Source organism: Penicillium macrosclerotiorum (assembly GCF_028827735.1).
Source record: "Penicillium macrosclerotiorum strain IBT 26536 chromosome Unknown utg000003l_segment0_segment0, whole genome shotgun sequence".
In the NCBI taxonomy this organism is placed as follows: domain Eukaryota; kingdom Fungi; phylum Ascomycota; class Eurotiomycetes; order Eurotiales; family Aspergillaceae; genus Penicillium; species Penicillium macrosclerotiorum.
The window spans coordinates 4,029,756-4,055,654 of NW_026643083.1; the positions used below are offsets into that span (position 1 = coordinate 4,029,756).

General features: G+C 46.9%; 11 protein-coding genes across 11 annotated transcripts; 3 read left to right on the plus strand and 8 right to left on the minus strand.

Moving 5' to 3' along the window:
- Positions 1-12: 12 nt before the first annotated feature.
- N7462_004345 (putative GABA permease) lies at positions 13-1,832 on the minus strand (the record flags this gene model as incomplete). Its single annotated transcript, XM_057076071.1, has 5 exons — positions 13-93; positions 170-892; positions 952-1,301; positions 1,364-1,531; positions 1,586-1,832. 5 exons carry the CDS (start codon positions 1,830-1,832, stop codon positions 13-15), a joined length of 1,569 nt encoding a protein of 522 aa, XP_056935576.1.
- Positions 1,833-2,603: 771 nt separating this feature from the next.
- Positions 2,604-3,038, plus strand: N7462_004346 (uncharacterized protein; the record flags this gene model as incomplete). The annotated part of the gene is made up of 1 exon (XM_057076072.1): positions 2,604-3,038. One exon carries the CDS (start codon positions 2,604-2,606, stop codon positions 3,036-3,038), a length of 435 nt encoding a protein of 144 aa, XP_056935577.1.
- A 1,755-nt stretch (positions 3,039-4,793) lies between these two features.
- Positions 4,794-5,842, plus strand: N7462_004347 (sterol desaturase family protein; the record flags this gene model as incomplete). The annotated part of the gene is made up of 3 exons (XM_057076073.1): positions 4,794-5,011; positions 5,073-5,578; positions 5,643-5,842. The coding sequence occupies 3 exons, from the start codon at positions 4,794-4,796 to the stop codon at positions 5,840-5,842; spliced, it is 924 nt and encodes a 307-aa protein (XP_056935578.1).
- A 67-nt stretch (positions 5,843-5,909) lies between these two features.
- Positions 5,910-8,032, minus strand: N7462_004348 (uncharacterized protein; the record flags this gene model as incomplete). The annotated part of the gene is made up of 5 exons (XM_057076074.1): positions 5,910-6,211; positions 6,267-6,527; positions 6,578-7,580; positions 7,813-7,867; positions 7,920-8,032. 5 exons carry the CDS (start codon positions 8,030-8,032, stop codon positions 5,910-5,912), a joined length of 1,734 nt encoding a protein of 577 aa, XP_056935579.1.
- A 1,777-nt stretch (positions 8,033-9,809) lies between these two features.
- On the plus strand, positions 9,810-10,769 carry N7462_004349 (uncharacterized protein; the record flags this gene model as incomplete). The annotated part of the gene is made up of 1 exon (XM_057076075.1): positions 9,810-10,769. The coding sequence occupies one exon, from the start codon at positions 9,810-9,812 to the stop codon at positions 10,767-10,769; it is 960 nt and encodes a 319-aa protein (XP_056935580.1).
- A 304-nt stretch (positions 10,770-11,073) lies between these two features.
- Positions 11,074-11,934, minus strand: N7462_004350 (class II fructose-bisphosphate aldolase; the record flags this gene model as incomplete). The annotated part of the gene is made up of 1 exon (XM_057076076.1): positions 11,074-11,934. One exon carries the CDS (start codon positions 11,932-11,934, stop codon positions 11,074-11,076), a length of 861 nt encoding a protein of 286 aa, XP_056935581.1.
- A 603-nt stretch (positions 11,935-12,537) lies between these two features.
- On the minus strand, positions 12,538-13,994 carry N7462_004351 (NAD(P)-dependent oxidoreductase; the record flags this gene model as incomplete). Its single annotated transcript, XM_057076077.1, has 3 exons — positions 12,538-13,092; positions 13,159-13,652; positions 13,739-13,994. The coding sequence occupies 3 exons, from the start codon at positions 13,992-13,994 to the stop codon at positions 12,538-12,540; spliced, it is 1,305 nt and encodes a 434-aa protein (XP_056935582.1).
- Positions 13,995-18,019: 4,025 nt separating this feature from the next.
- On the minus strand, positions 18,020-18,622 carry N7462_004352 (GIY-YIG nuclease family protein; the record flags this gene model as incomplete). The annotated part of the gene is made up of 1 exon (XM_057076078.1): positions 18,020-18,622. One exon carries the CDS (start codon positions 18,620-18,622, stop codon positions 18,020-18,022), a length of 603 nt encoding a protein of 200 aa, XP_056935583.1.
- Positions 18,623-20,663: 2,041 nt separating this feature from the next.
- On the minus strand, positions 20,664-21,674 carry N7462_004353 (uncharacterized protein; the record flags this gene model as incomplete). The annotated part of the gene is made up of 1 exon (XM_057076079.1): positions 20,664-21,674. The coding sequence occupies one exon, from the start codon at positions 21,672-21,674 to the stop codon at positions 20,664-20,666; it is 1,011 nt and encodes a 336-aa protein (XP_056935584.1).
- A 467-nt stretch (positions 21,675-22,141) lies between these two features.
- On the minus strand, positions 22,142-22,825 carry N7462_004354 (uncharacterized protein; the record flags this gene model as incomplete). Its single annotated transcript, XM_057076080.1, has 1 exon — positions 22,142-22,825. The coding sequence occupies one exon, from the start codon at positions 22,823-22,825 to the stop codon at positions 22,142-22,144; it is 684 nt and encodes a 227-aa protein (XP_056935585.1).
- A 483-nt stretch (positions 22,826-23,308) lies between these two features.
- Positions 23,309-24,071, minus strand: N7462_004355 (LITAF-like zinc ribbon domain-containing protein; the record flags this gene model as incomplete). Its single annotated transcript, XM_057076081.1, has 2 exons — positions 23,309-23,525; positions 23,638-24,071. 2 exons carry the CDS (start codon positions 24,069-24,071, stop codon positions 23,309-23,311), a joined length of 651 nt encoding a protein of 216 aa, XP_056935586.1.
- Between the last annotated feature and the right edge of the window lie 1,828 nt (positions 24,072-25,899).

A 25,899-nucleotide genomic window follows, 5' to 3' on the forward strand; every position in this document is an offset into this window, starting at 1 on the left:
TCAAAGATTTGTCTAGTTGTTTCCCTTTGATGGTATTACTGAAGACAGACCATTATCCTGCAGCACAACATCGAGTCCCTGAATCTCAATTGCCTGTTAAAATTAGCATGATAAAATCCAAGCATGCAAAGAAGATTGGACCTGATAAGGAAATGCAACGGAGACTTACAGGTCCACTGAACGTGTTTCTCTTGCCTCCCCACCAAGATAGCAAGATCAAAAATGAGATACCGACAATAATAACACTAACATAGTTCATACCAGCGACTGTGGTCGGAACAGATGTAGGGAAGCAAAACATGATGGTGATGAATAGAACCCATAGGATTGAAAATGCATTACAGATCGATCCCAGGTAACGACCCAAAGTAAATGGGCGTCTTGGGAGGATAGATTCTCGACCTCTGGCTAGAAGAATAGCCTGGGGTAGGGCGTAAGTTAAATTGAGCGACAGGATTGACATAGATATGAAGCTGTTGAAAGCTGTCGAGGAACCAATGTAGATTAGGCCGTAGATTATCACGACGGCAGCACATGCCACGGTCGCGTTGATAGGGACCTGGTGCGTAGGATGGACCCTTGCAAAAATCTCCGAATATGGAAGCCCTCCATCACGAGCAAAGGCATATGCAAGTCGCCCAGTTGTTACAATGCATGATACCAGGGCCCCGAAATAGACAAAGAGAATCCATACAGTGAGAACTGTAGCCGCAGGTTGACTTCTCGTGGCCTGCAGGTAAATCGTATAGATTGGAATCGATGAAGAGGCGACCGCATCTGTATCTGAAATGCAGAAAAGGAACGAAATTGTCCAAGGGATGACTGTAATCATGCCAATGATAATGGTAAGCCCCATAGCACGAGGAACATCACGGCTGGGGTTTGGCAGTTCCTAATCATTCCGAGTGAGCAAGTAGATGAGAGTACTGTGGGACACCTCGGCTTCTTTACCTCTGCAATATGACACGCTCCATCAATAGCCAAATATGCATACATGCATGTGCCAAGCCCAATTATGAAGGAGGTACCATCGCTCCAGCCACTGGTATTTTCATAGTCGACAAATACTGCATTGGCTGACTGTTTATTTGTCTGCATAGCCAAGACCGTGACAATGCTGACAAGGAATCCCAGAAAACTGCTGGCGAACATCACCATTTCCCCTCTAGGAAGGGATGCTGGCAACAGACAGACAATTGCGGTTGCAATCAAGACCAACAAGGTGTATATCATCCATGTCTGCCAAGCCTCTGCAACGTAATTCGGATGGTATAGGCCAGCAATGCTTCCAGCCATCTGAGCTGTGTACAGTTGTTAGCCTATGACTTCGATGAGTCTTCTGAACCTAATCAACAAAACATACCACAGACTAGAGCGGTGGATGCACTGGTGAGGGCCCATGCTACTACACTCAACCATCCCATGACAAAGGCTACTAGAGCACGATATCTCGGAGCGGAAACCATGTAAGCAAAATGATATTGTCCGCCGCTAGATGGATACGCTGAGGCGAGCTCAGCCAGACCCGCCGCTAGAAAGAATAGTCATGTCAGAGGGCGATGGGACATAGGAATGGGGCTCTTACTGATGAAGCAACTCGCGACCGATGCAGCAATCAGCCCAAAGAATACCATTGGACTCCCTCCCAGCAATAATGGCGTAATGAAAGTGGCAGAGTAACCGAGCCAGGAGTTTGTCATGCTGAAACCAAATGCAAGAGTGGACAAAAGAGAGAATTGTCGAGGGAGTTCATTTGGCTCCTGGATTTGGGGTGGTTGAATATGGTCGCCATCTCCACTGGCGTCATCAAATTGATCTAGTGGTTTGATCATTGAATCGGTTGTAAAGTCTGTCACCATACGAATCCAAGTCACTTGAAAACAAAGTCTGCCTAAGAGCTGGGGAGTGAGAAGGTGGAAATAGCAGCAATATATTTCCTATATCATCGTTATACCCTACTTGCCAGATACACCAAAGCATTAGAGTTAGCATCAAGCACAATGAGCATCAGACCCCGATATCGATTCCTGATAGGGCGCTCGCCACTGCCAATGGGGGTTGAATGATGTGTGGCTCAAATTATCCCTGAAAACTAAAGGACTGCATAGGTCAGACCTATCTTGTTTTTAGCCAATCCTTAATTGTTTTTCTCCAATGATCCAACACCGGCTAAGCCTAATCTGGCTCGTTATCGAACCTAACTTCGTATCTCATCTATATGCCAAATTAGGAATAGTTGGCGGATAGAGGCTTTTGCCACAAGGCGCAACACAGAGGTATTGCTCGTTGATCATGCCTGATATTTCTTAATCTTCTGCATCACATGGCCAGTCATATATTTTCCAGACGTTTCTAAATGAGTTCCGAACGGCAATATTCCGATATCTGGGTGAGTTTCATTTACCTACCTAATTGAGTCGCTATCTCTGTAACTGTATCTGCCACTACATAATATTTGATATCTTGACCATCTCAAGGTTATTTAAGGGCGACTCAGAGAAGATAAGGTTACTGAATCACAAGAAACCTGAAACTCACCACTTGATCTCTCAATCTGCTCCGCATTTCCCCCTTGCTTTTTTCTGACACACGCGGTACCCAACATGTCAGTTGTTACTGGATCCGATTACGAGGGCTATGAACAGCTGGGGAATATTTTCAATATCTCGGCAGCCGTTTCAATTCCCGCCAACGCCCGCATTGTAGCCACTTCTGGCCAAATTGCCGACAACCATGATCCAATGTGGGGAACACACGCTGAGCAATTCGAAAAGTCAATGATCAATATTGAGAGATCTTTGGCCGTCGCATCTCCTCACATCACGGATTCAAGACAACTGTGGGAAGGAATATTCTATGTCACGTCATTTCATGTTGGGGTTTTGTCAAGGGAAGAACAATTGCAAATAGCCGAAATTGCCAGAAAATATTTTGGAAAAAATAAGCCTGCGTGGGCAGCTATTTGTGTCAATGCCCTCTTCCCACCGGAAGCTTTGGTCGAGATCCAGGTTCAGGCAGCTTATCGCGACGAGAATTGAATTAATAGGCGGCTATACCGTGTTTTTGATTCTAACAATATCTGGAAGATGTCAAGAGCTGTCTTGCACAGTTTTCATCCATTTTCTCTCTGGTCTTCCCCTCATTATCTCTATGACTCTTCTTATTTTGTTTTTTTGAGCCTCCCTAGGATGTCATACTTCTGTTGAGTTGTATTCCAACTCAACAATTTGGGCTCTCTGCTCTTGGTACCCACTTAAGTTCAACAACAGTCGCCTATTACGATAGACATGAAAATAAGACATTCTTTCAATTCCGCAATTCATAATATTTAACGGTTAAATACTACAACGCACTACGCCATGACATGTTTTCCGAGGTTTTACTTGTGAGCTGAATCCTGGTTTTCGTGAGCGTAACCTTTCGTTCTTGAAATTTGTCTCCTGTCTCTCTTCCTCTCCTGCGAGGAATTTTTTGTGCCTACAATGAGTTGTCTGAATGGAGGATATTTATTCATAATCCACATTCTTGACAGATATAGCCTCGCATCTCCGACGGGGAGAAAGATCACTCCTGCACTCTTTTTTCTCAGACAGTGTCTATTTCCGCTTTCAGACTTCCTCTTTAGGAGGCTGCTCTCCATCGAGGTATTTGATAGTTTGTCTTCTTGTTCAGTGATCCATCTCATACTACGTGCATGTCAGGTTTGCCGTCGAGCACCCTGGTTCACTATCTAAAAATGGAGAACTCAGGGCGGAGGTCAAGTTTTGTTCTTGGCGCAACGCTGAAGATGGCATTGACAAGTTCAGATCACGTAATTTAAAGATCTAAAACTATTTTCTCTGCAGACTGATACGGTCGTTCCAGGTACGATGTGCCTATTTTGCCCCCAAGCTCCATAGTCAGCGCCGAACTTCCCCGTAACGACATATCGTGTATGAAAATCCGTCATGGTCATTCAAGATGCTTCGTAACAAGCTTGAGCCTTTCCAGCCATCATGGCCAAAAGAGTCCCATTGCCCATGGCCCCCGTAGATCACATATTTGAATGTCGGATCTGGCCATTCTGCATTTCGTCTGCGTATTTAGAGAAAAAGACAAATATACGGTAGGACACATTCTGTCGGGGCTCGAAGACTATATATGCGATAGGTAGAGTATGATTGTTATGTTTGCACTTCAACCAGGTATTTCGAGCTCTCGAGGACTCGAAGTTAATGAGATTACCAACTCATTTGTGGTGAGCCAATTTGCGGAAGCATTTTGAACATTTCATTGAACCCAAGTCCCACGCCACGGAACGTGCTTGGGCCAAGATCATGGTCATCTCAAATTTTGTTTGAACAAGCGACGGCGTAAAGATAGGGGTAGGAAGATGGTAAAGTATCGGGATGGCACGATAATTTTAAAAACTATTTAATTCGTGGTCAAGACGCTAATAAGGGGTATTAAGTATTGAAGTCGAATCAGAGGCCTAGAACGAGTGGGCTGATTGATCATGAACGCCGGCCGATGATATAGTCCGGACCACTCGGGTATGTTCTCAAATCTACCGAGCGAGCGAAAAGCATCGACGGACGCTCAAACGGGCCGAACACGCCCAGCGGTGGCATGAGCGGCCCCACATGTAGGTATTCCCCGGTAGGTATCACCCGCGTAGGGAGTATCCGTGTAGGTAATTCCCAGATGTAGGTGATTCCCGCCTGTGGATCATACCTGCATATAAGGAGCCAAATTCCTTCACTTGTTCTTCGAATAAACGAAGCCAATAACTGTTTTTACTTGGAACTTCCAGAATGGACGTTTTTCTTGATGTTCTCGACACGTTTGTCTTTGACCGACTGTATGCATCTATCTTGCCTGATGCAAATATAGACCCAGGAGCTTCCACAACACTTTTAAATCAGCATGTGAAGGTTTATTTTCCCTTGGAGCCATCTCAATGGGCACAAGCAAGTCTCTGGAAACGAGACAACATGGTCCGGCAAACATTCTCATTGTTTTTGATTACATGGTAGGCTCTACTTTCGCCGGGGCTATCCATAGCTGTCACTGACGTCTTCATCGCTTGCTAGGATATTTGGTCTTTTGATGTACTTCATTGGTAGCTTCGTGATGTACCACACATTATACGACAAACGACTACTCAAACATCCTCGATATCTCCCTAATCAAATGCGACAAGAAATAAGCCAAGGCTTATCGTCGATGCCCGTCATGGCCATTCTTACGGCGCCTTTGTTCCTTGCGGAAGTGCGTGGGTGGTCTAAACTATACGATTTTGCTAGCGAGGCCCCATTCCCCGGTTATACCTGGCTACAATATCCTCTCTTCATCTGCTTCACAGATAGTGGAATCTACTGGATCCACCGCGGCCTCCATCATCCCCTTGTCTATCGATGGCTACACAAGCCGCATCACAAATGGGTTGTCCCAACCCCCTTTGCGAGTTACGCATTCCACCCACTGGATGGCTGGTCACAGAGCTTGCCTTACCATATCTTCCCATTCCTTTTCCCATTGCAAAAAACCGCTTATTTGGGGCTTTTCGTTTTTGTCACAATTTGGACTGTTCTCATCCGTAAGCTTCACCTTCTCACCACATCAGCAGAGCTATCCCGATATAATTTTCTAACACGAATCAGATGATGCCGAGTATCTTTCCTCATCCGAAATTATCAATGGCGCTGCATGCCACACAATGCATCACCTTTACTTCAACTATAACTACGGGCAATATATCACGATTTGGGACCGCCTTGGTGGGACATATCGCAAGCCCGAAGAGGACAGCTTTGTGCGAAGCCAGAACAAAACTGTAGAGGAGATGGAAAAGCAAGAATAAGGAAAAAGAGATCCGGATATCATATGGGTATATAACGTATAGCTTTAATCAATAATACATATTTTCATCACGTACTTCGCTGGCACCATTGGATGAATTCGTTCAGATTTCCCAGCTCATCTGTTGCAGTATTATCAAGATAGGAAAACGTCTTGTCTTGATTACCGGTCGCATTCAAGGTGGCGTTCAATAACCACCAAAGCTCTTCTGCATGTTTTGGATACCCAAGGTGCAGAAATTTCTGTTGATCGAGGGAATTGACCGCAGCATCCCAAATTCTCTTCCAGTTGGCAGCAGCTTGACTGATTGTTTCCAACGATAAATATTTGAACAGCCCGGACCTTGCTTGGAACGCGAGTGAGCTCATGGCTAGAACCGGTGTCAGTAAGAAATGATTTGGAATTCTTTTTCGTAGTAAACTTACCATAAATCAAGATCAGGAGATGCTCCGGTGAGAGAGACGTGCTCCATGACATTGAAGCAGCTGTCTTCGGAGTTTCAAGCAGCTGTTCAATCACCTTCTTCAAAGACGGCAGGGCAGGCTGGTTCAAACGCGCCGCAGCAATATGACTGAAGGATGCAGCATCCTCGGCTTCCCATAGCTCAGAACTCCAGGGAAAGTCACAATCCATCTCGAACACCGATAAGGCAGGGTGATTCTTGAAGCATACCGTAAGAAAACCATCTGCGAGAAACACCCAGCAAGAAATTCTTGGAAAACATTACCAACCGTACCCAAAAGCGATGATGTCAGGCCAGGGAGGGTCAGAATAGCGTACCTTATACACATCTCTTCCGCGACCAAAACTTTCCAAGTCCATTCGTCACATTCTTTGGGAGCCGTCCGTCTTTTCAGCTTGAAAATTCCAAAGGACCGGATGGTCGAAACAAGACAAGGATGTCGGGTGATCCGAATCCGGCGTCTAACTTGCATATCATCTCGCCCAAATTGAAGCATTTCCATGATCAAAGCACTTTGGATAAGCTGCACGGTTGGTATTAAATGACAAGGATCGGTAGGAGAGGAGTTTGCAGACAAATTCGATATTTTTCTGAAAATATACTCCTCTGCAACATCAAGAATCCAAGGCGAAAACGATGCTCCGTCCAGCGGAAGAGAATAGGCTGCACCGGCTAGAGAAATTGCGAGCAGCAACGGACTGGAAACGTTTCCGGGGTCAAATGTTGGGAAGTGGACAACTGGTAAATGCCAGTGAAGAGATTGGAAGAAAGCTGAAATGAAATTAGAGATGTTCGACGCTCCAAGCATTGTAGCAAGATCAGTCATATCTAATGGTTGCTGTGTCTCTCCGTCGCTCATTGATCGAGAGGCTTCAACTAGTTCCTCCATCAATTCCATTAGTTGATTGGAGAGTTTGGATGGAAACAGTGCTTCATTTGGATACTCTGAAAGAAGATAATCAGTGGAAGATGTCAGCCGCATGGAGAATTCGGCTATCCGCGGATCCACCATGAAGCCTGACATCGCATTCGTCGGTATGAGGGCGTCTTCGAGATGAGAATGGAGTGCTTCAAGATTCCTGCGAATCGAGAGATTGGCCGTCTCCCCAATTGCAAGCCTATCGATCTTTACAGAAGGACTGGCAAAGTGGCGAAGGAAAGAAAACAGCCCATCCCCCTTTGGCAAGTTGCGTGGATTGCCTACAACGGGGGGGGACAACACTATTGCCGAAGGTGATACTTCTTGGATTTGTATCCCTTGGTCGGCCAATGTGCACTGTTTTCCTAAAGAAAAGCATCGTGAACATGGCGAATTCCGGTCGCAGGCTGCTTTAGCTGCAAAACACGCTTCGCAAGACAGCCGTTTCCTGCCTGGTTTGTTGGCAGGCGGTAAAGGCAGGTTGTGTTTTTTTGCACATCCTTTGCTATGTCTTCGAGTAACCTCCCTAGTTTACGGTGGGAAAAGAGGTTGTCAGGGTTAGGCTTTGTTGGAGAAATGATTAACATACGGTTTCTGGAAGGATTTCTTGCAGAATGGACAGCTGGAAGAAAGTTGACTGGTATCTAGGAACATGTCAGCCAAAGATCTAGGATACAGATATACCTAGAGACTCACGGGTTGTCTGGTGACGGAGCAGGTGCGTCTTCCTCTGATAGGATTTCGAGCACTGGGAGCACTGAAACATGGTCTTGTGAATGAGAATAATGCATGATGATTGTCGCTGCCATCCAAGTCCCCCGGGCGCGAAGTGGGTCACGTAAGCCGCGATCTCGGCTGTCCCGATGCCGAGCCGGCCGATTCCACTTGTGCCTGCACAACTTAACAGCGTCTCGCGGGATATACACCTGCTATCGTCATCAAAAAGTCACTTGATCAAATGAAACATAAATGATTAAGTCGCTCTATTGTTTATTAGCCCGAAGAATTTCATCTGTCTAGACTGCCCTGCTAGGGTCCACCATATCCGCGGACCAAAGGCGGCAAATATATATATTCCGTCAAGGACTATTCGGACACAGAGGCACCCCTTATCAACGAATCGAATGTTTCTATCACGTTTTAGCCCATTGCATGCATATATAGGAAGTCATATCTTACAGAATAAATATGTTTAAATTAAGATTTCTCTACTACTCATTAAATGGGTACCTGAATTCTAGAGAAAACATTTTGCTCTACCAGTCCTCGCAAGGATGAGATCCGGTTGTAGGTGCCGTACAACCGTCTCACTTATTATGATGATAATTTTTACATGCAGGTGACAGAATGATCCGAAGGGCATCATCGGGCTCTAGGCATATAAAATAAGCCATTGCAAATCCGAAGCCGGGCAATCCAACTTCAATATTTGTGATTTGCGAATACCTGATCACCTTACAGTACCTCGGGCATGAGATCGCATGCACCGAGAATAATCCCTTGCAAAACTGGACAAGATGTAAAATTAACTTCCCTTGAAACACAGGGTACAAATTCACATGATATCAGGCGATTGGCCCATCACATTGAAGCTGAAACTACGCAAGCACGGCACTGCGCTTCAAACCGAGGATCAAAACACATTCACCAAATTACAAACAAGACTGTCAAGAAAAAGATTCATGGCAATGACTAAGAAATGTTTACATCTGTGGGTAATTCAACTGGTGGCAGACCAGCACTCGGGGGCGGGGGTTGCAAGGGGTTGCCAGGGTTTTCGTTGGAATGGGCTTCCGCGTTCCTGGGTATCCCTACATAGTAGCAATGGTTTGGGAAGCGCCCTTCAATCAAGTGGGAAGCGAGGCAAAATATACCTATCTGATGTGCTTGCAATATATAATCCTTGTGATGGGACACCACTACAGAAGCACACACTATGGCAAAATCGATCCGCTTGAGGTTACTCATTCAATACACAATTACGCGTTACACAAAAACAACTGGTGTCATAGTGAATAATGAGCGGTGCAAAGCACGTCAGAATAGTAGCCTTAGTTTAAGCTACAATTGATATCGGTCACATCGCCTTTGTGACCTAGTGGCTTCAAATATAGCATCCTAATATTCTCTACCAGCCAACCACCAAGAGGGAAAATAATTGGCGCCTGGTACTAAAATCAAGGACTCCCAACGGTGAAGACCTGTGTTAACGTCCGAAAAGCTTATCCAGGTAAGCATCTCGGTGATCATTCCGCAGGAGCCAACCGCAATGCAATTATAGAGCCCTGGAATCCAACCGTCTCCCATGGGTCTCCATGCCGATAGGGCACACCTCCCCCTGATGCTATGCAACACTCGTCATTTCATCCGCCTAATGCTGATCTGTTATCGGTGCGCGTATGAGGCATGGACGGCGCGATCATACATTATCATAACAGAATGGAGATCAATAATTCGCCTATCTCAGCATAAAAGCCTACACATCCCTTTTTTCCCTCTTCCACCTGCAAATCTTCTTTCCGACCCAGTACTCTCCTTTAAAAATCCCCGGCCCGAGGCAGACCTTGCCCAGATAATAATCGCAAGATGCACACCTCCTATCTTTCACTGGCGGTTTTCGCCATTAGTGCTGCTGCCGCCCCGTCTTTCCCTCGTCCCAACGGCGATCCCTTTGAGGGAAGCTTCCCCTTCTTCCCTTCCGGAAGCTCCAGTGTTACAGATGATGATGATGGTCTCTCTAACCCCGTGCCTGCATATATGGCCGCGATGCAAGCTGTTGAATCCGCACAGGCTGGCTCCTACAACACCCCTCAGGCCAGCCCAAGCCTTGATGTTATGGCTAAGCCCCAGAAGCAGAACTATGTTCCTATGGTCTCGCAACCGGTGCCTGCTCCGGCTCCAGCTCCATCTCAGGCTCCAGCCCCGAAGCCTGCGCCAGTCCCGGCTCCGGCTCCAGTTCCTGCTGCTATGGCTGACCCTATTCCTGAGATCCCAGAGCCTGCAGTTCCCTCTTCTGCCTCGCACATTGTGGCACATGTCGCACCGTCATCGATGGTACCCGAGGTTCCTGCCTCGTCTGAGGTTCCTATGATGATCGAAGCCACTCCGTCGTCAATGGCTAAGCCTTCATCCATGGCTCCTATGATGGTTCAGGCTACTCCGTCTTCTATGGCTACTCCATCCATGGCCCCGAAGATGTCCGAGTCGTCTCCGTCTTTCATGGCTCCTGTGACAATTACTCCTGAGCCAGCCACACCCGTCGTGTCGACTCCATTTGCTGTGCCATCGAGTGCCTCTCCTCATTCCGAGCGCCCCACCAAACCATCGGCCGCTACTACCTTGAGCACGATGGCTGCTGTTCCCAAGCCTCACTCGCACGCTGCCAACATTCACCAGCAGCACATGGCCTCCATGTCTGCCAGCATGTCGCACGCTGCCGCCAGCTCTGCCACACCATCTCCAAGTGCTACTCCCAAGGCTGATCCCCTTAGTGATCTGCTCGGCTCCGTGCCCATCGTGGGACCCCTTGTCGGCGGTATCCTCTAAACGTGTATGTTGGCATTATCACTGAAATTCAATTCGTCAATCCACCGTCACCACTGACACCTCTCTAGGCTTCTCTGATTCATCTTTCACGTTTGCACTTGAATATATTTACCAAGGGATGGGAAGAACTTGCTTTTTGACCGGGCTTTCATTGATATCCAAGAAATTTTAATTCGGAAAGGCGTCGGAGTTGTATCCGGGTATTTGGGCCATTCTATTCATGAACTTTAGCCACTTTGAATAGTAGTCTAAATACAAATTTCGTACACCATGCTCCCTATCACACCGGTCCCCATTCTTTTTCTCAAGGGTATCTGTTGCCAGAGTTCAGCATATCAATGCACTTTTCCACGGCCTTCTGCATCGCATTTGTAGCTTCCTCCAGCAGGGTGGTCAGTGGCACCTTTCCTGCCTTCTCCTGCTGCACCTTGATATACTCATTATTCAAGACCTTATTGATGTTGATCTTAGACACGCCGCAATCGATACATTTTTGGAAGATCTCCTTTGTAAACGGATCCGCCCCGTGCAGTACCAGTCGTACCTTCTTTCCAACCGCCGCATTGATCGACTGCAATCGCTCATACTCGAGCTGGATCCCGCGCGGCCCGTACTCTCCATGTACATTGCCGAACGCCGGCGCCAGCCAGTCAATACCGGTGTCCACAAATTCCTGGCTTTCCTCTGGCGTCGTTAACAGGCCTTCCAAGTCCGCCGTATCAGCTACACCATCCTCGCCGCCCTCAATACGCCCGGGCTCGGCCTCGGTCGCGATGCCCCGCGCGTGGCAGTACGCCACCAACTCGCTAGTCAGTGCGAGATTCTCTGCCTTTTCATAATGCGACATGTCGACCATGATGCTGTCGAATCCGCCCAGGTCTGCGGCGTAGCGGATGATCTCTGGTGTCTGGGCGTGGTCCATGTGAACTGTGACGGGGACAGAGGCTTTGCGGGCCGCCTCCGCGGCCGCGTGGACGAGGATTCCGTCCGCGTAGTGCACCGCCCATGGGAAGAGGAGGATCATTGCAGGCGAACGCTTGGCCTCAGCCGCGCGAACTGTGGCCAAAATACCCTCCACATTGTAGCAGCACATTGCGGGCACGCCATAGTGGTTTTCGGCGGCATGGTCGAGGATGCGCAACGCGCGGTTTTCTGTGAGAGGCATTGTGGTACGAAGATGGAAGATGAAGGAGGGGGGGGGGGAAACTGAAGATGGAGAGACAGGATGAGGAACAATTAGATGTGGGGTTTTATTTGAATGCTTGGTTGTGCTGTTATAGGCAATTGTTGTATTGGCGGACTGTTGCGGCATGATCGCATGTTGTCCGAGCCTCTCGGAGATGGGCCGAGAGTCTCGCCATTACGTCAAGCTGACTTCTCCGCGCCGCACTCGGATTCGATGGAACAAGTGGGCGGCTTGGGACTTGGCCGAGGATAACGTGTATTATGTCTTTGCCGCTTCTGGAGAACATTTGACTTTGTGCTGAATGATTCTTGAGCAGCCTTGGCATACGTACAAGACAATGGGCATTATGCCTTTGGTGATACCCTTCCCCTTAACCATTATCTAGGACATCTGAAGGATATCTCATGTTTTTTGGCCCTAGGTAAATATTTTCTCCCTGAAATAGAAATATTCTGAGTTCCAAATACTAGGCACCTCTTAATGGAGTACTATATTACTACTATGAATGGAGAATGCAATCAATCTTAAGTTGTATCACAGAACATGAAATATGTGCACAATTGAATGGGATATCTACACTACTTAGTTGAATCCAAAGACTTTGACCACCCCGGTACTTCCTTCAACACCGAACCCTGCCCTTTTAGCCAAAAACAAGGTATTCATTGCCGCATTACCCAAATGCAAAGGGCAGTGCAAGTCTCTCGCCTTTTGCACAGCCTTCTCCAAGCGCACAATAGCCTCGTCGACTGTCTCGGTATTTTGTCCGACGCGACCCTCAATGATCTCCAACCCCTTGGTCATAAATTGTCGGCTAGAGCCCGCAGCATCACTGACAAGGGTGAAGAACTGCTTCAGATCAACGCCAAGATAGCGAGCGAAAGCGATAGCCTCAGCGGCAGCGACCAAATTGGTCACCTCCATCATATCGAGAACTAGCTGTAGAGCCTGCGCAGTCTCCTCAGGGGACTTTTTATTTGAGACCTTCATGACGGGCTCAGAGTAATACTGGCGGACCATCGAGGAGTCATCAACAGGGCCATAACCTTGCAGAAGAGCAGAAAGATACACCTGCTCAGCAGTTGAGCAGAGAGGGGTAGGGAATTGATTCTGGCGGGCGGAAGTGGTAATGATGCCCTATTGACAAGCAGTCGTTAGTATTGGAAGTCATTTTAGGATCATGCAAAATAGAGTTCAACCCACCACGTCCTTCAGAATGATCGTCAGAGCACTAGCACCGGGGTGCCAGTCCTCCTCCAGCATGCGCTGCAAGCGATTTTCGTGCATCCAGGTCCATGAACCAGAGGACTTGATTGCCTCTGCGGTTTTAGTTGCATCCAGACCTAATTGAGCAGCAAAACCCATCGCCTCACTGGCGCCCAAAATGTGTATGCCAGCCAAGACCTGGTGCACCATCTTCATGTTGCTTCCTGCACCAATTCCACCGGGCACCAGGTACAGCTTGTTCGCGTCAGACATAGCTTCAAGCAAGAACCGGCCGCTCTCGAGCGCGGCGTCTGGAGCTCCAGCCATGATAGATAAGGTACCGTCAGCGGCGCGCTTGGCACCACCAGATACAGGGCAATCAATGAATTGAATGTCGGCTCGACCTATAGACTGCAGTTCGGCCGCGACAGACTGGGCATAGGAGGCGGCAACGGTTGAGCAGAGGAGAAGGGTTGCATTTTGTGGGAGGACTGGTATTCAGGAACAGGGTGAGTAAGTGGAAGAAAAGGCAAGGACCAATTATTTGATAAAAACATTGGTTTTCAATTGCACCTACCAGAAACAATGCCTCCTTCGCCAAAAAGTACACTCTGGACCTGCGGAGCCGATGCGACCATACAAACATAGTATTGCTTTCCGCGAGCAGACTCTTGCAAAGACGAGGCTGGGATTCCACCGGCCTTCTCAAATCGCTCAATTGAAGCAGGAAAAACGTCGAATCCGTGGACAGGGTATCCTTGCTTCACAAGCTGGGTGGCCATGCCGAAGCCCATAGCTCCGAGGCCCACAAAGCCGACAGAAGGCTTAGACATTCTGGGTATATTAATTTGATAAAGAGAAAAAGGGAATCCGCAATGAGTATCAATTATTCTCGGCCAAGCTGAAGGGGAAAGCTAGAAGAAAAATAAAAGACAATGGGCGTGGGGGTTTCAGAGGGCTTTTCTGGGGAAGACCCGAGTGGGATGATCGGGCCAAGTCCGACTGCCCTGGCCGAGCTCCCCGCGCCAAGCACCCGCGCTGTCACTCCCGAGTGCGCGTCGCAGGCTTCCCATGGCTCAGTGGAGGTTGGTGAAATGTGATATAGGGTCCGTCCAAGAAAACCTCGGAACAGAGTAGTCCGGAATGGGCTCCTTCTATTAGAAGAGCAAGAGAATTGGAAATGGACATGAAATGGTATTGTTATTTGAAGTAAGCAGAGCAGGGAATAGACCTAGTCTCCCTAATCCTATAGCTTTCTACCACCTACTACAGCCTAGGCTTAAACTTCAACGTTATCGCAAATATACATACAGTGGTGAACATTACTGCATTCCATGTGTACACACATATGCTGTTTCAAATCCTAATCACATGCATGATAAGCTAAACCCAAAATAGATTCTGCGCCAATTACCCAATTCTGCTATACATCGTAATGATATCTTCATCTGGGAACTAAATGTACAGTACAAGGTCGAGAATCAGGACTAGATGGATCCATGAAAACTGAGCAAATTAGTGACCGTTGGAGAAATATTGCCCGGAGAGAATTGGCGATCGATGTGAGTGGTTGTTTGTGTTGCGAGCTCATTATGCTGCCGGCAGAGCAGGTTATAAACTGGCAAGAGACTGGCAAGTATGCACTAATTCTTTAGTTCAAGCCGTTCATCACTTGTCATACTACCCTAACACGGAGGTAAGGTTAAGGCAGAAATACTGGATTTTACTCGTGTGAAAATATAGTAATAGTCAATTGTTCCAATGTCCACCAACAATATGCAGAGTTTTAGTTCACTTTTATAATGCCTTAGAACTCCAGAACACGCCTTGACGGGCTCTTGCTTGTTATTAGGCTCCTTATCGCTACCTAATTCCATCACCCCCGTGCTAAGCGTGGTCAGAGAAGCAGAAAACGCTACCAAAAGGGCCAGTCTGTTAAATTGCATTACCGTTAGCTATCTAAGAGGTAACGCGGGAGGGGAAGTAGCATACTTGAGTATCAGAAGCTGTACAGCATATGCCGTGAGGCTGAGACGATGCCGCGTCGCAGCTTTGAGTGTCAGGGATTTCTTCTGCGAATGTGGGATCAGTAGATAACAATCTAGCAGGCATGGAACTTGTCTAACTTACTACACCCAAGACCATACACGAAAAGGTACAGGTTAGGTAGAATTTCTTTATTCGGGACCTCTTCCACAGCACAGCAGAACTGCCTGCCATAAGATGCACAGGTTCTTTTCTGCAACACCCCTGCAGATGCCACGCTTGACATAGTGCTTGTAAGAGTGAGAATAGTTAGCAGAGCTTTGTACTGCATATTGAAAAGTGATTCAAAACGTTTCACATTATTTTGTTATAATTTCGACAATACAGGATTGACGTTGTCTAAATAGTAAGTGAAGAACGAATTAAGGTTTAATTTATTCAGCTAACTAGGTCATAGACTAGACACTCTGTTCGATGCGAACGGAAATGCAATCCCCAACTCAAGATTAGGTTCACATACCTTCTGAATGTAGACCAGGCTATACTTGGCTAGACAGACAATAGCGCTTTGGTGCAAGCAGGAAGCTGAGTAGTGGTAAGGATGATGTTCCATTTCTTACGAGGAGTATGATAGTTAAGCTATGAAAGGGGATGACATAAGCATGCGTTAACACACTTGGTTGAGTTCTACCCAGCTTGCAGATTCTATTATACAAGGGGGATAGGGCTAAAAAATTCATTATTAGCATTAGATGCCAGGGCCTTTAGCAGCAAATATAATAAGACAGAACGGAGGGTAGGTCAATCCTATTTCGGAGGCCGATAGAAGTCTTCCATGCTCCGTGCATACCGACATTTAGCTGATAGCTCAAAGTTTATGGAAGTTCGAATAACAAAAATATATGTCACTTACTGCTTAAGCATGATTGCTACGTATTGATGCGGATTATCAAACAGCGAACGAGTCTGGCTTGTAGCGTGGCAAATTTTGAGCTGTGCCGTCCTCTTTCTCCGAGGGGTTAGTGTTACGAACATCGGGCGCGCAGAGAGGCTGCAGATAATTGAGGAACCAGCGAGAATCAGTCCTCCTACAGGCGCAGAGTGGTGTTCAAAGTAAAAGAGTGGTGGAGAGAGAAGGGAAGTGGACTTTTTTGGCGATTTTTCGTTGGTTTATCTGTGATCCCCTCATAGAAGATACCGATCACCCGAGAAATCCCGGATGATGCCATGGTGGGGAGGCTTTTTTTTGGGGCTCCTGATAACAAGGACGAAAGTATTTAACCATACACTGAAGTACTGCTACAAGCCCTACAATATCCACTTTTCCATGTCCAAAATAACCTCCCCCTTAACCACCGCCCACCCCCAAACAAACCACTATGGCATCGTTTGTTCACTCCTCCTAACCCAACAGCTGCATTCCTCGAAACCACTAACCAAATAGCAAGAAATATCGAGACCTGGCAACGTAAGATGATTATCTATATAATATACAGCAAGAGCAGACTTACTACATCGCAAATGGCAAAGGTAGCGTGGTGCAGTGAACGCTCTATCACTAATATCCGCAAGAACTTGCGGTTATTCGGTAGTGTCAGATCCCCTCCAGTTTCGGTCGGCCGACAACGAATAATCGCCTTTATTATGCTTGACGCCCTCTGTGACTACCTCATCGAAAAGCCTAGCCTATACGTAGAAGAGATAGCTATCTTCCTGTAGGATAAGTTCAACAATTTACTATCGTGATCTAGCGTTAAACGCGCTCTTTCGCGGGCTAGCTAGACGAAAAAGAAAGCACAGCAAAGAGCTAAAGAATAGAACCCTTAACTACGAGATTTCTACTAGCATAAGTTATCTAAATTTCGGTTATATTACTTTGTGTTTATTAATAAATCCGGATTCGATAAGAGGATTAGATATAGGTGAACTAGCTAGTTACTACTTAGCGCGACGCTAGTCTAAGTGTTAAAATTTTATCGCGGCTAACGCTTCTAGATACTGCCTGCATATACTCAAGACCGGCATTACAATGTCTCGTGTTTACAAAGGTTCAACGGATGCCACCTTCTTCGAATCGTTTAACGAGCAGCTTATTCAGCAGTATAGAAGATATTCGGAGCCAAAATCCCTGCTCGTTATAGATAACGTATTATCCTATCATTCAGATCGAATCAAGACCTTATGTGCTGACGCGGGAGTCAAGTTGCTGTACCTACCGCCGTATTCGCCGGACTTCAACCCTATTAAGGAATTCTTTGCCGAGCTGAAGGCCTATATCAAGAAAAAAAAAAACTTGGTCAGCATACGAAGAGAATCCCGACCAAGGGTTCTGTCTTCCTTCGGCGGTGCGTATATGAAGTAGGTGCGAAACAAGATAGTGCCGAAGGCCATTTCCGACATTCAGGTATTTCTATATAGAAGATGTGACTGACTGTCGTATGTAAGCCCACCGTTTCTGCGCAATACAGTCATTCCGGAAATTGGTATCACCACCGACGTTCTTCGATTCATTCCCGAACCCCAATGCCAAGACCGCCAGTCTATATCTAGGATAGTGTTGGAACATTGCGAACTCCCGAAACATAACCTATGCATCTACGGCCTGTAATATTACTCCACATTTAGTATTTGTGCAAATGCTTTAGTCAGAATATTTTACAAGGTCTACTGAGGCGATTCTACTTGAAGAACAGTGTAGGTATAATTACATCAACTCAATCAGCTGTCATTTTATGTATAGGTAGCTTGGCTTACACTCAATATTAAGGGGAGCACCGCGATTGAGCGAAGCATGCGATGAAATTTCTCTTCGGATTTTTGGATGATGCATCTTGGTTTCCCGTGGTCTTCCTTCTAGATAGCGTGGAGGTAACTAATCATCTCCTGTTAATAAACAATCCATGAATTTTTCCATATCAAATGCTTTACGTTCCTCCTCTTGCTTCAGTAATAACTGGTCGGGATGGTATGGCTCTTTTTTCATCCACGCAGACCATTTCTCAACCACCGCAATCGCATCTGTGGGCGAAGACTCGAACCATTCTTCGTGTGTCTTTAAACAGCCCTGACAATAAATAATCGCCTGGCGATGCTTCAATTCTGCATGACATAACTTCTCAACACGGCGGGCATTTGGAACGAGCGCGGCCTTGATAGCAGGTAATGGGTACAAGGGATTTGACTTTCGGTTGCAGTCAAAGACCCACTCCTCGTGACGCTTTCTGATAGAGCGCGTGGTATATCCAATTTTGACAAAACCTTTGTTTGCTTCAACTTCATAGATGTAAAGGTAGCCATTCTTCTGATCATCGACACTCAACCGTTTCATCATCTGCCTTTGTACTCCATAATATGAAGCCTTGTGATCATCAGGCCTACCACCTCTTTCGACGATGTCGAAAGCCGTCGTATCGTACTGGTCCAGCCAATATGTAACCGGATTCTTGACGGAGTAGACAGACTTAGGCAATGGCATCGAATTCTTTTCTAAGCTTGTCGAGGATTGCGTATCATTTTCTTTGGTCGAAATATTTGCCAGAAGATCTGTATTTAAAACCTGTCGTTGGGGGTCATCTGTGGTGTTGCTATGCTTTGATTGGCCGGAAACCAAGCTTGCCTTCACAAGGACATCCTCGATCCTCTCCCTCCATAGTTTCAGCTCTTTAGGTGAGCTCTGCTTTGTATGAAAATAACAAAGCCTATTTGTTGCAAGAAGTTGGATAAAATGGTTCAAATTTTTTTCGTTTAAGTAGATTTTGGCCTGAGAAATTTTCTCGATTATTTTGGTGCAATTTTGAGCCTTTTGTCCTCCAATAGATTTATTGCAGCGCTTGTTCTTCCCATTGGTTCCTATGCACTGAGTGCTAATTCGACCAAAGCAAAGTTTAATTTTTCTTTCGATTGACGTGCTATGCGTGTTCCCGTTAGGTCCGGAAGGTATGGCCTCTATCCATGAGTCCAATCGCATTTGTTTTACGTAACCGCGCCTGTGCTGATAGCAATGCACAAGGTCAACTAACTTCTCCAAGTCAAGTTGAAATTGGGGAGATGACGGATGAAGCATAACCATTGAATCGATATGGATATCAATATCGTCATGGAGCTTTTCCGCTATGAAGCGATTGCATTGCCCCTGCGCTAGTGTGAGGCCCCCACACCGCCAGTTGTCAATACCAAAGAGCTTCTTCAAGATTGATGGTTTTAGAAGAACTGCTTCATTGCTTTGATATGCCTCTGGGTTACTCAAACGAGTGACGAGGTTCGGAGAGTTGATTGGACTAGTAGTGACCGCCGACGAGAAAGCTGCAGAGGAGCAAAGTTTTTGGCCAATATCCTCATTGGTTGTATAAGTATCAGTCTTTTTTCTACACGGCGAGTTTGGAGGGCTTGGATAGGCAGCTGCTTTCCTGATGTCGGGATTATCGGAGATGAAGTTTGTTATCGCATGGAAACGTCCGTGATGATTTGCTGTCCGACATCATGACCAGAAATAAGATGCAGTAATGCAATAAGCGATTAATAAGCCACAGCCCTCGATGAAGTCTTGGTTCTTGTTAAAGCTGTAAGTCGGGAGGTTGTGAGGAGTGACAAAGACAAAGCGGACAGAACCTGGCGATATCAGATGTGATACGAGCAGACTAGTTACGGAATGAAGTAGTGATCATGTGGCTTCAATTTATGTTAATTTAGATGTTGATCGGATGAAGTTTTTTGATGTCAAATTGGAGAAGAAAGTATATCGGGCGGGGATGGTTAACTGGATGGGTGCCCGATGCGAGCCACAAGCTAGGGACAAGGTGGGGCAATGAGGTGCGAAGATTTGTGTTATATATCTTACTGATACAATACGATAACTAACTAACTAGTTACTTGTGTCAATGTAGTAGGATACGGTATCCGCTAGGAAAGCTGGGATCTAATAGAATAAGATACTCGATTTGATAATGTCTTAGATAGCTTAACTATCTATATATTGCAGTGGGGAAATGGCCAATACTGGGGAGACCTCTAATTGGAGGATATCTTTCTAGTACACAGTCTTTACAGGATAGAGCTTCGCATCTCTGATAGGGAGAGAATCAACTTTCACACTCTCTTCGCTTCATCTGCTTCTGCTTTCCCTTTTGGGAGGCTTCCTCTATCGTGGTGTGCGGTGGTTTGTTGGTCTGTTCGCCGACCTATCTTATCCTCCCTGTTTTCTCAGGCTTGCTGTAGAGCGCCCTGGTTCAATATATAGGCGGGGAAATAGCTATCATATCATGTGATTAAAGTTTGGAATAGCATCCATCTGTCCCCCGATATGGAAGGCAATAATGATCGGCACTGTAGTTTTTCTATGGCGTAAAGTCGGGATTTTTACGAGGTTCAATGTGGCACAGAAATGGTATGAAAAACGTTTGATTTATCATTCTAGCCATGCGTTCATTGCAATATTGGCTCATTCTGAAATCGAAAGCAAAGCAGGAATGACTACAGAGAGTTAGCAAGACAGACGGTCAAGGGATAAGAGATAAGCATTACTTCTCGCTCTCCTCCCCAAGTAGGGTGAAAATGGCACGATGAAGCATATCCAGCTCAAACGGGTCGGCTTCGGTGGTGGGAGCCATGGCGAGAAGAAGAGCTTCCAGTTCCTGGCGATGCTGGTAATGGGCTTCTGAAAACGGGAACGGCGTAGGAGGTCGACCTCTCCGCACATGCCAAACGAGAGAGGCCAGAAGGGGGGACAATGTTGGATATTCAGTCGCCCCAGAAGAGGTTGGGAGGGCTTCTCCGTCCAAAATTTCCGATTCTGGGGCGGAGGACAGAGACGGCCTAGAGTCATTGGGGGTGGGAAGACTACGTATCCATGCAACATAGTCTGGTGGGTGCATGAGGGACGATTCATCGGAGAGGTTGGGGCACCATCCGGAGGAATCACTATAATTCGCATGCTCCAGAGCATTCCCTGCGGGCTTGCCCGCAGCATCCGGGGCCTTGAATGGAACCGTTGAGCTAGTTGTTGCTTCGCCTGAGAATACCACCTGAGCACGCTCAGATACATGAGTATCTTGCATCTGTTCCCATGCCCCATAAGTGGTCGTTTGTCTTGGAGCTGGGGCCTTGGTGTCTTTGAAGGAACAAGCAGGACACCATTCTCCAGAAATCTCGGCGAAAGGACACTCGTCATCATCATCATTATTACTGTTCGGATCGTGATTGGGCTTGTATGCCTGATCACGGTCCATCTGAACATAAATCTTCATGATCGGTCTCTCGGCGCCCAAACCCTCAAGGACTGTGTATTTGTGAGGCAAGGCAGTCTGATCGTGCGGAAAGCAGCCCCGATGCTCATTCAGGCACTGGAAGCAGTCGACAGAGGACACTCTGACGGGAAGAAGGTCGTGGACAACTCGAATATTATCACAAGGTTGGGTAGTGCTGGTTTGGGCCCAGGCACGAATCGCATTGGTGAATTGGAAACAGCTGGTCACTGTCCAGTTGGCGATATGGCCACAGCGGGTATAGTGGTGGTAGGCATGAAGACACATGACGGGCTGGTATACGGTAGAATGAAGTGTCTGGCTTTTGGGAGGCATGGGCTTTTTAAAGTGAATTTGAATCCCCAGTCCAAGACAAGGGCAAAAATTGAGTCTGGCACTTCTTTAACGTCACTCACAAAGAGCATCACTCCGGTATCTGAGAATGTCATTCTTGTTGACAAACATGGCTCTGTCCCTAGACATCGAATAAAGAAAAGCCACGGAGAGAGATAAACTTGTGTTTCATCTTGTCTTTGGAGACAATGGCAGATAGCAGACTGAAAATTGCATTAAATTCGCTCCATCAAGTTCCATTCAAAGTCAAGGTCAAAGAAAGCGAAAGTAAAAAAAAGAAAGCGAAGTCCGGCCGATGCCCTTGAAGCTCAGAATCTATACTTATCGTATTTCAGCGCGCCATTGCTTGAACAAAAAAAGAGGAAATCCCCACCGAATTCAAGTGAGGCCCTATTTCAACATCAAGACTCGATTTCGGTCAAACATTTCACGCCAGAGTCAATCAGCCACCAAGCTGCCGTTTCATGCATCCATCGAAGAAGCGGCTTCTCCAGAGGCATGGTTTGTGTCTCATCAGACCGCCTCCACATCAAAGTTTCACTACTGAACACCCGTTCAGTCTCCGATTCATGGAAACTGATCGCCATGCGGCCGTTCACGAAGTCCATATTTTTCATCTTGATCTCAAACTCGACCTTGTTGCCGCTGCGCGCCACGACACGGTACACGCCACCAACCAAGTCCCCGGGGCGGAAGTCCAGGGACGAGATATGTGATGCCTTAAAGCTTTGCTTTTCCTCTGGGGCTCTGCTGACCAGTCGGATCATCCACGCTTGCGGAAAATGCGTGAAGGCAATCATGTTGCGGCGAACCAGTTTCGTAAAGAGCTCCTCGGCGGCGATATTCTGGGGCAGCGAGTCGCGCGATACTGCCTTGGAGGAATGGTCATACAGGGCAAAGTATTGGTCGGTGAAGATGTCTTCTGGAATGGACTCTATCTCGAGGGGCTTGGGGGACGGTGCTGATAGTTTGCCACAGTGGGACTTGTGTTGGATGCGCGACGACAGCCTTTCATGGACTGTATACAAGTAAATCGCCGTGCCGCCGGTGATGACAGCCGAGGCCGTTATTATTAAGCGTAGCATCTTGGTCGGGGATGTTGTTCTACAGGCGCAGGCACGAGAGCCGCGGATCCAGGCGCTATAAGTAGTTCCGGCAAGACGCGATGACCGCATCATCAGACCTTCATACCCTCCAACACGAGGTCTTGGCATCACGCGCTCCCTGGAATCTATCGGCGAAGATAGTCATTCAATAGGTTAATTTTGACAGATAATCTTTGTGTGAATAAATCTCAAGTCACCGGATGTGATAAATACAGAGATATGAGCATGATGTGAATTGACAAAATCTTTCTAAACATCCAGTATGCCGGTTCATAGTCAAAAAGAGAGTTGGTGAGAGAGATAACAAAACACCCAGATAAAAGCATATAACAGAATTGGTATCACTTGAACAATAAGAGAGGAAGAGGGGTGAAGAGATACAAAACAATATTTTAAATAAAAAGAGCCATCCCAAACAATCAGAAAACATGCAAACAATAAGCCAATTATTCTTTCTGCATATTAGTGGGATTCTTTCTGCGTATTCGTGGGAGCCTGGGTTCCGCTTGGCGGCGCTTGAATGCGCCCGCCCTGGAAGACCTGGATGCGACCGCTGTTATGCCAGCATGCAAGCTTCGCACCACATTTTCCGCAGAAGTGGTCGACATCTTTCAGAGACGACATCAAGTAAGGGATGCATCCGAGACAGCAGCAGAAGCAGAGGACGGCAGCCCATCCACTATAGGGACAGTTAGCAAGGGCTATTCTGGTCCGGTCGCAAGGTTTGCGGTTTGCGTAGACGGAGCAATCCCCTTCGCCTTGATGGCCGAGAAAAAAATGATCGAACTCACTGTGTGGTCATTCCTGTGACCGGCTCTGTCCGAGTCATCTCGCGACACCCGCAAGCCGGGCAATCCACAGGGCAAGGGGCCGACTGCAGGGCATGCAGAGGCGTCGCCGTAGCATATCCACTCGGGTGGCCATAGGGAGTGTAGAACGCCTGCGGTTGGAACTGTTGCTGTTGAGTTGGATCGGGAGGAAGCTGCTGGCCAGGATACGCCTTCACATCGGACAGATGCATTGGGTATTGGGAGGAATGGCCGGCTTGTGAGTAATTGGGATCTGGCTGTCCTTGGTACGCCTTCATGGGCCCGGTCGGGGGGTCATTAACCGGCATAGGTGCGTCGTACTCTTGTCGCGACTTCTCGTAGCTAGGCAACATCGTCCCTGTGGGCTCTGAGGGGCTCCTATGGGTGATTTCGGTAGGTTCGGGGTGGAGAGGCATAGGAGAGAGACGGGGATCGCGTCCCAGTAGAGGTAGATTCGAGAGGCTCAACAGGAATCAGGCCTAGAAATTTGATTGTCAGTAAGGTAGATAGCACATAGATGCTAGAACCAGTCACTTACCCTCGCTATCTTTACCAACTGCCATACTGAGGTTCTGGGTGGGAATAATGAGATGGTAAATGGATAAGGTGATAAATGGGCAAGACTTAGTGTCGACGGAGGACGATAATTAACTATTTTTCGGGCTCAAGATGGAGTGGCACTAGACTTTATTTTTCCCCAAGGGTGGAATCGATTTCAGACGAGTTATAAATAGCGAGTCTACGCCGAGAAACTGGAGCAGTCCGGAACAGCCAACTTGGATCAAGATTGTCGATGCACTGCCCTATTATGTCAAGATTGGACCCCGCGGGGATCAATCATGGCCAAGGGTGGAATGGGAGGCCCACAAAAGCCAGCCTTGTCTGGAGCATCTGAACAGCCACAAGACCATGCCAATATTTCCATATTCCTAAGCTTTTCACATCCTGAGCTTGAAATTGTATCCGGTCGGGACGGAGATGAGCATACTAATACCAGGTTCTCATGTAGCCCAAACCAAGGAGGCGATGCAAAGAACTGCGGCTCAGTCTACGCCAAGAAACGCCCCGTCGTATTACATGAGGTCACGAAGTGTATCCACTTCCCCTAAATATTTTGGTGTCGGGCGTTTTCATATTCAATCCCACGACGAAAATTGTAGGGGGAAAAAAAACCTTCTGACAGCTTTGCTACCAGGGCTAAGACTGAGCCAGTGTGCTAGGCAATCATAGTGAAATCAAAAGGAGAAGACTCGTACAAAAGGATTCAACCCTGTCGCGGCTGTTATACTTTATAGTCAGTGGGGCCTTTTCTTCTTTATGTTCCCACCAATCATCAGCTATACTGCTACGCAGCAAAATACTTTTTCATCTCCCGTGCTATCTTTTAACTTTGCCTGCCTGGAAGGGCGAGCAGGGCCACGGCAGCAAGAGAAAAACTCAAACCTAGAGCAAGACAAATCCGAGAAATTTCAGATGATCCTGCATCAGAGCTTGGGCAGGGTCCACCAGCTATGCTTCTTTTAGACAGAGCGGGATAATTGGCCCCCAAAACGGACAAGTATTCTCTGTACCATTTTTATCAGTGGTTCAAAGAGCATGTACACCGCATCTCTCCACTTCCTTCAGGTCGACCTGAATGCACTTTTGTACAAGGTCAATGCAGATCTGTCAAACACCTCTAGTATGAACCTACCTAGAGATGTTTGAAACCATCAACTTGATGGCTTGTAGCACATCCCGGTTTCGTTTGTGGAATCTAAACGCTATGATCTTATCATCTAGGCTGACTACTTGATCAGATAATATCTTGATGATACGTAATCATCCTCTGAAATTTGATATGCTAGGAAAGCGAGACATATTTTCCCTACCTGTCACCGGATCGCACGAAGCTTGCTTGCTTCCCCCTTTATCTCATCCAGGATGCCTCATAAACTCTATTCAAAATTGAGATTGAACTAGGGGACTTGAGCTCAGACCTATCTTAAAGGCATGAAAGATAGGGCTCATCGTTATCCTCAGCTAGAGGTGATTTAAAATCAACATGATAATCGATGAAGATGCTGGCAAGTGCTGATGCTTGGGTATCCTTGTGAAACTAATCCTACCAGACACAAGAACCACTCATATCAAGCTTAGTCCAAAATTTCGATCTCTAGCGATTTCAACCGCTCTTTTGCTTCTAGTCTCCAAGAAGCCGTCACTAATAATACTCTATTGTGGTTTTTTTGAACATGTCAATGG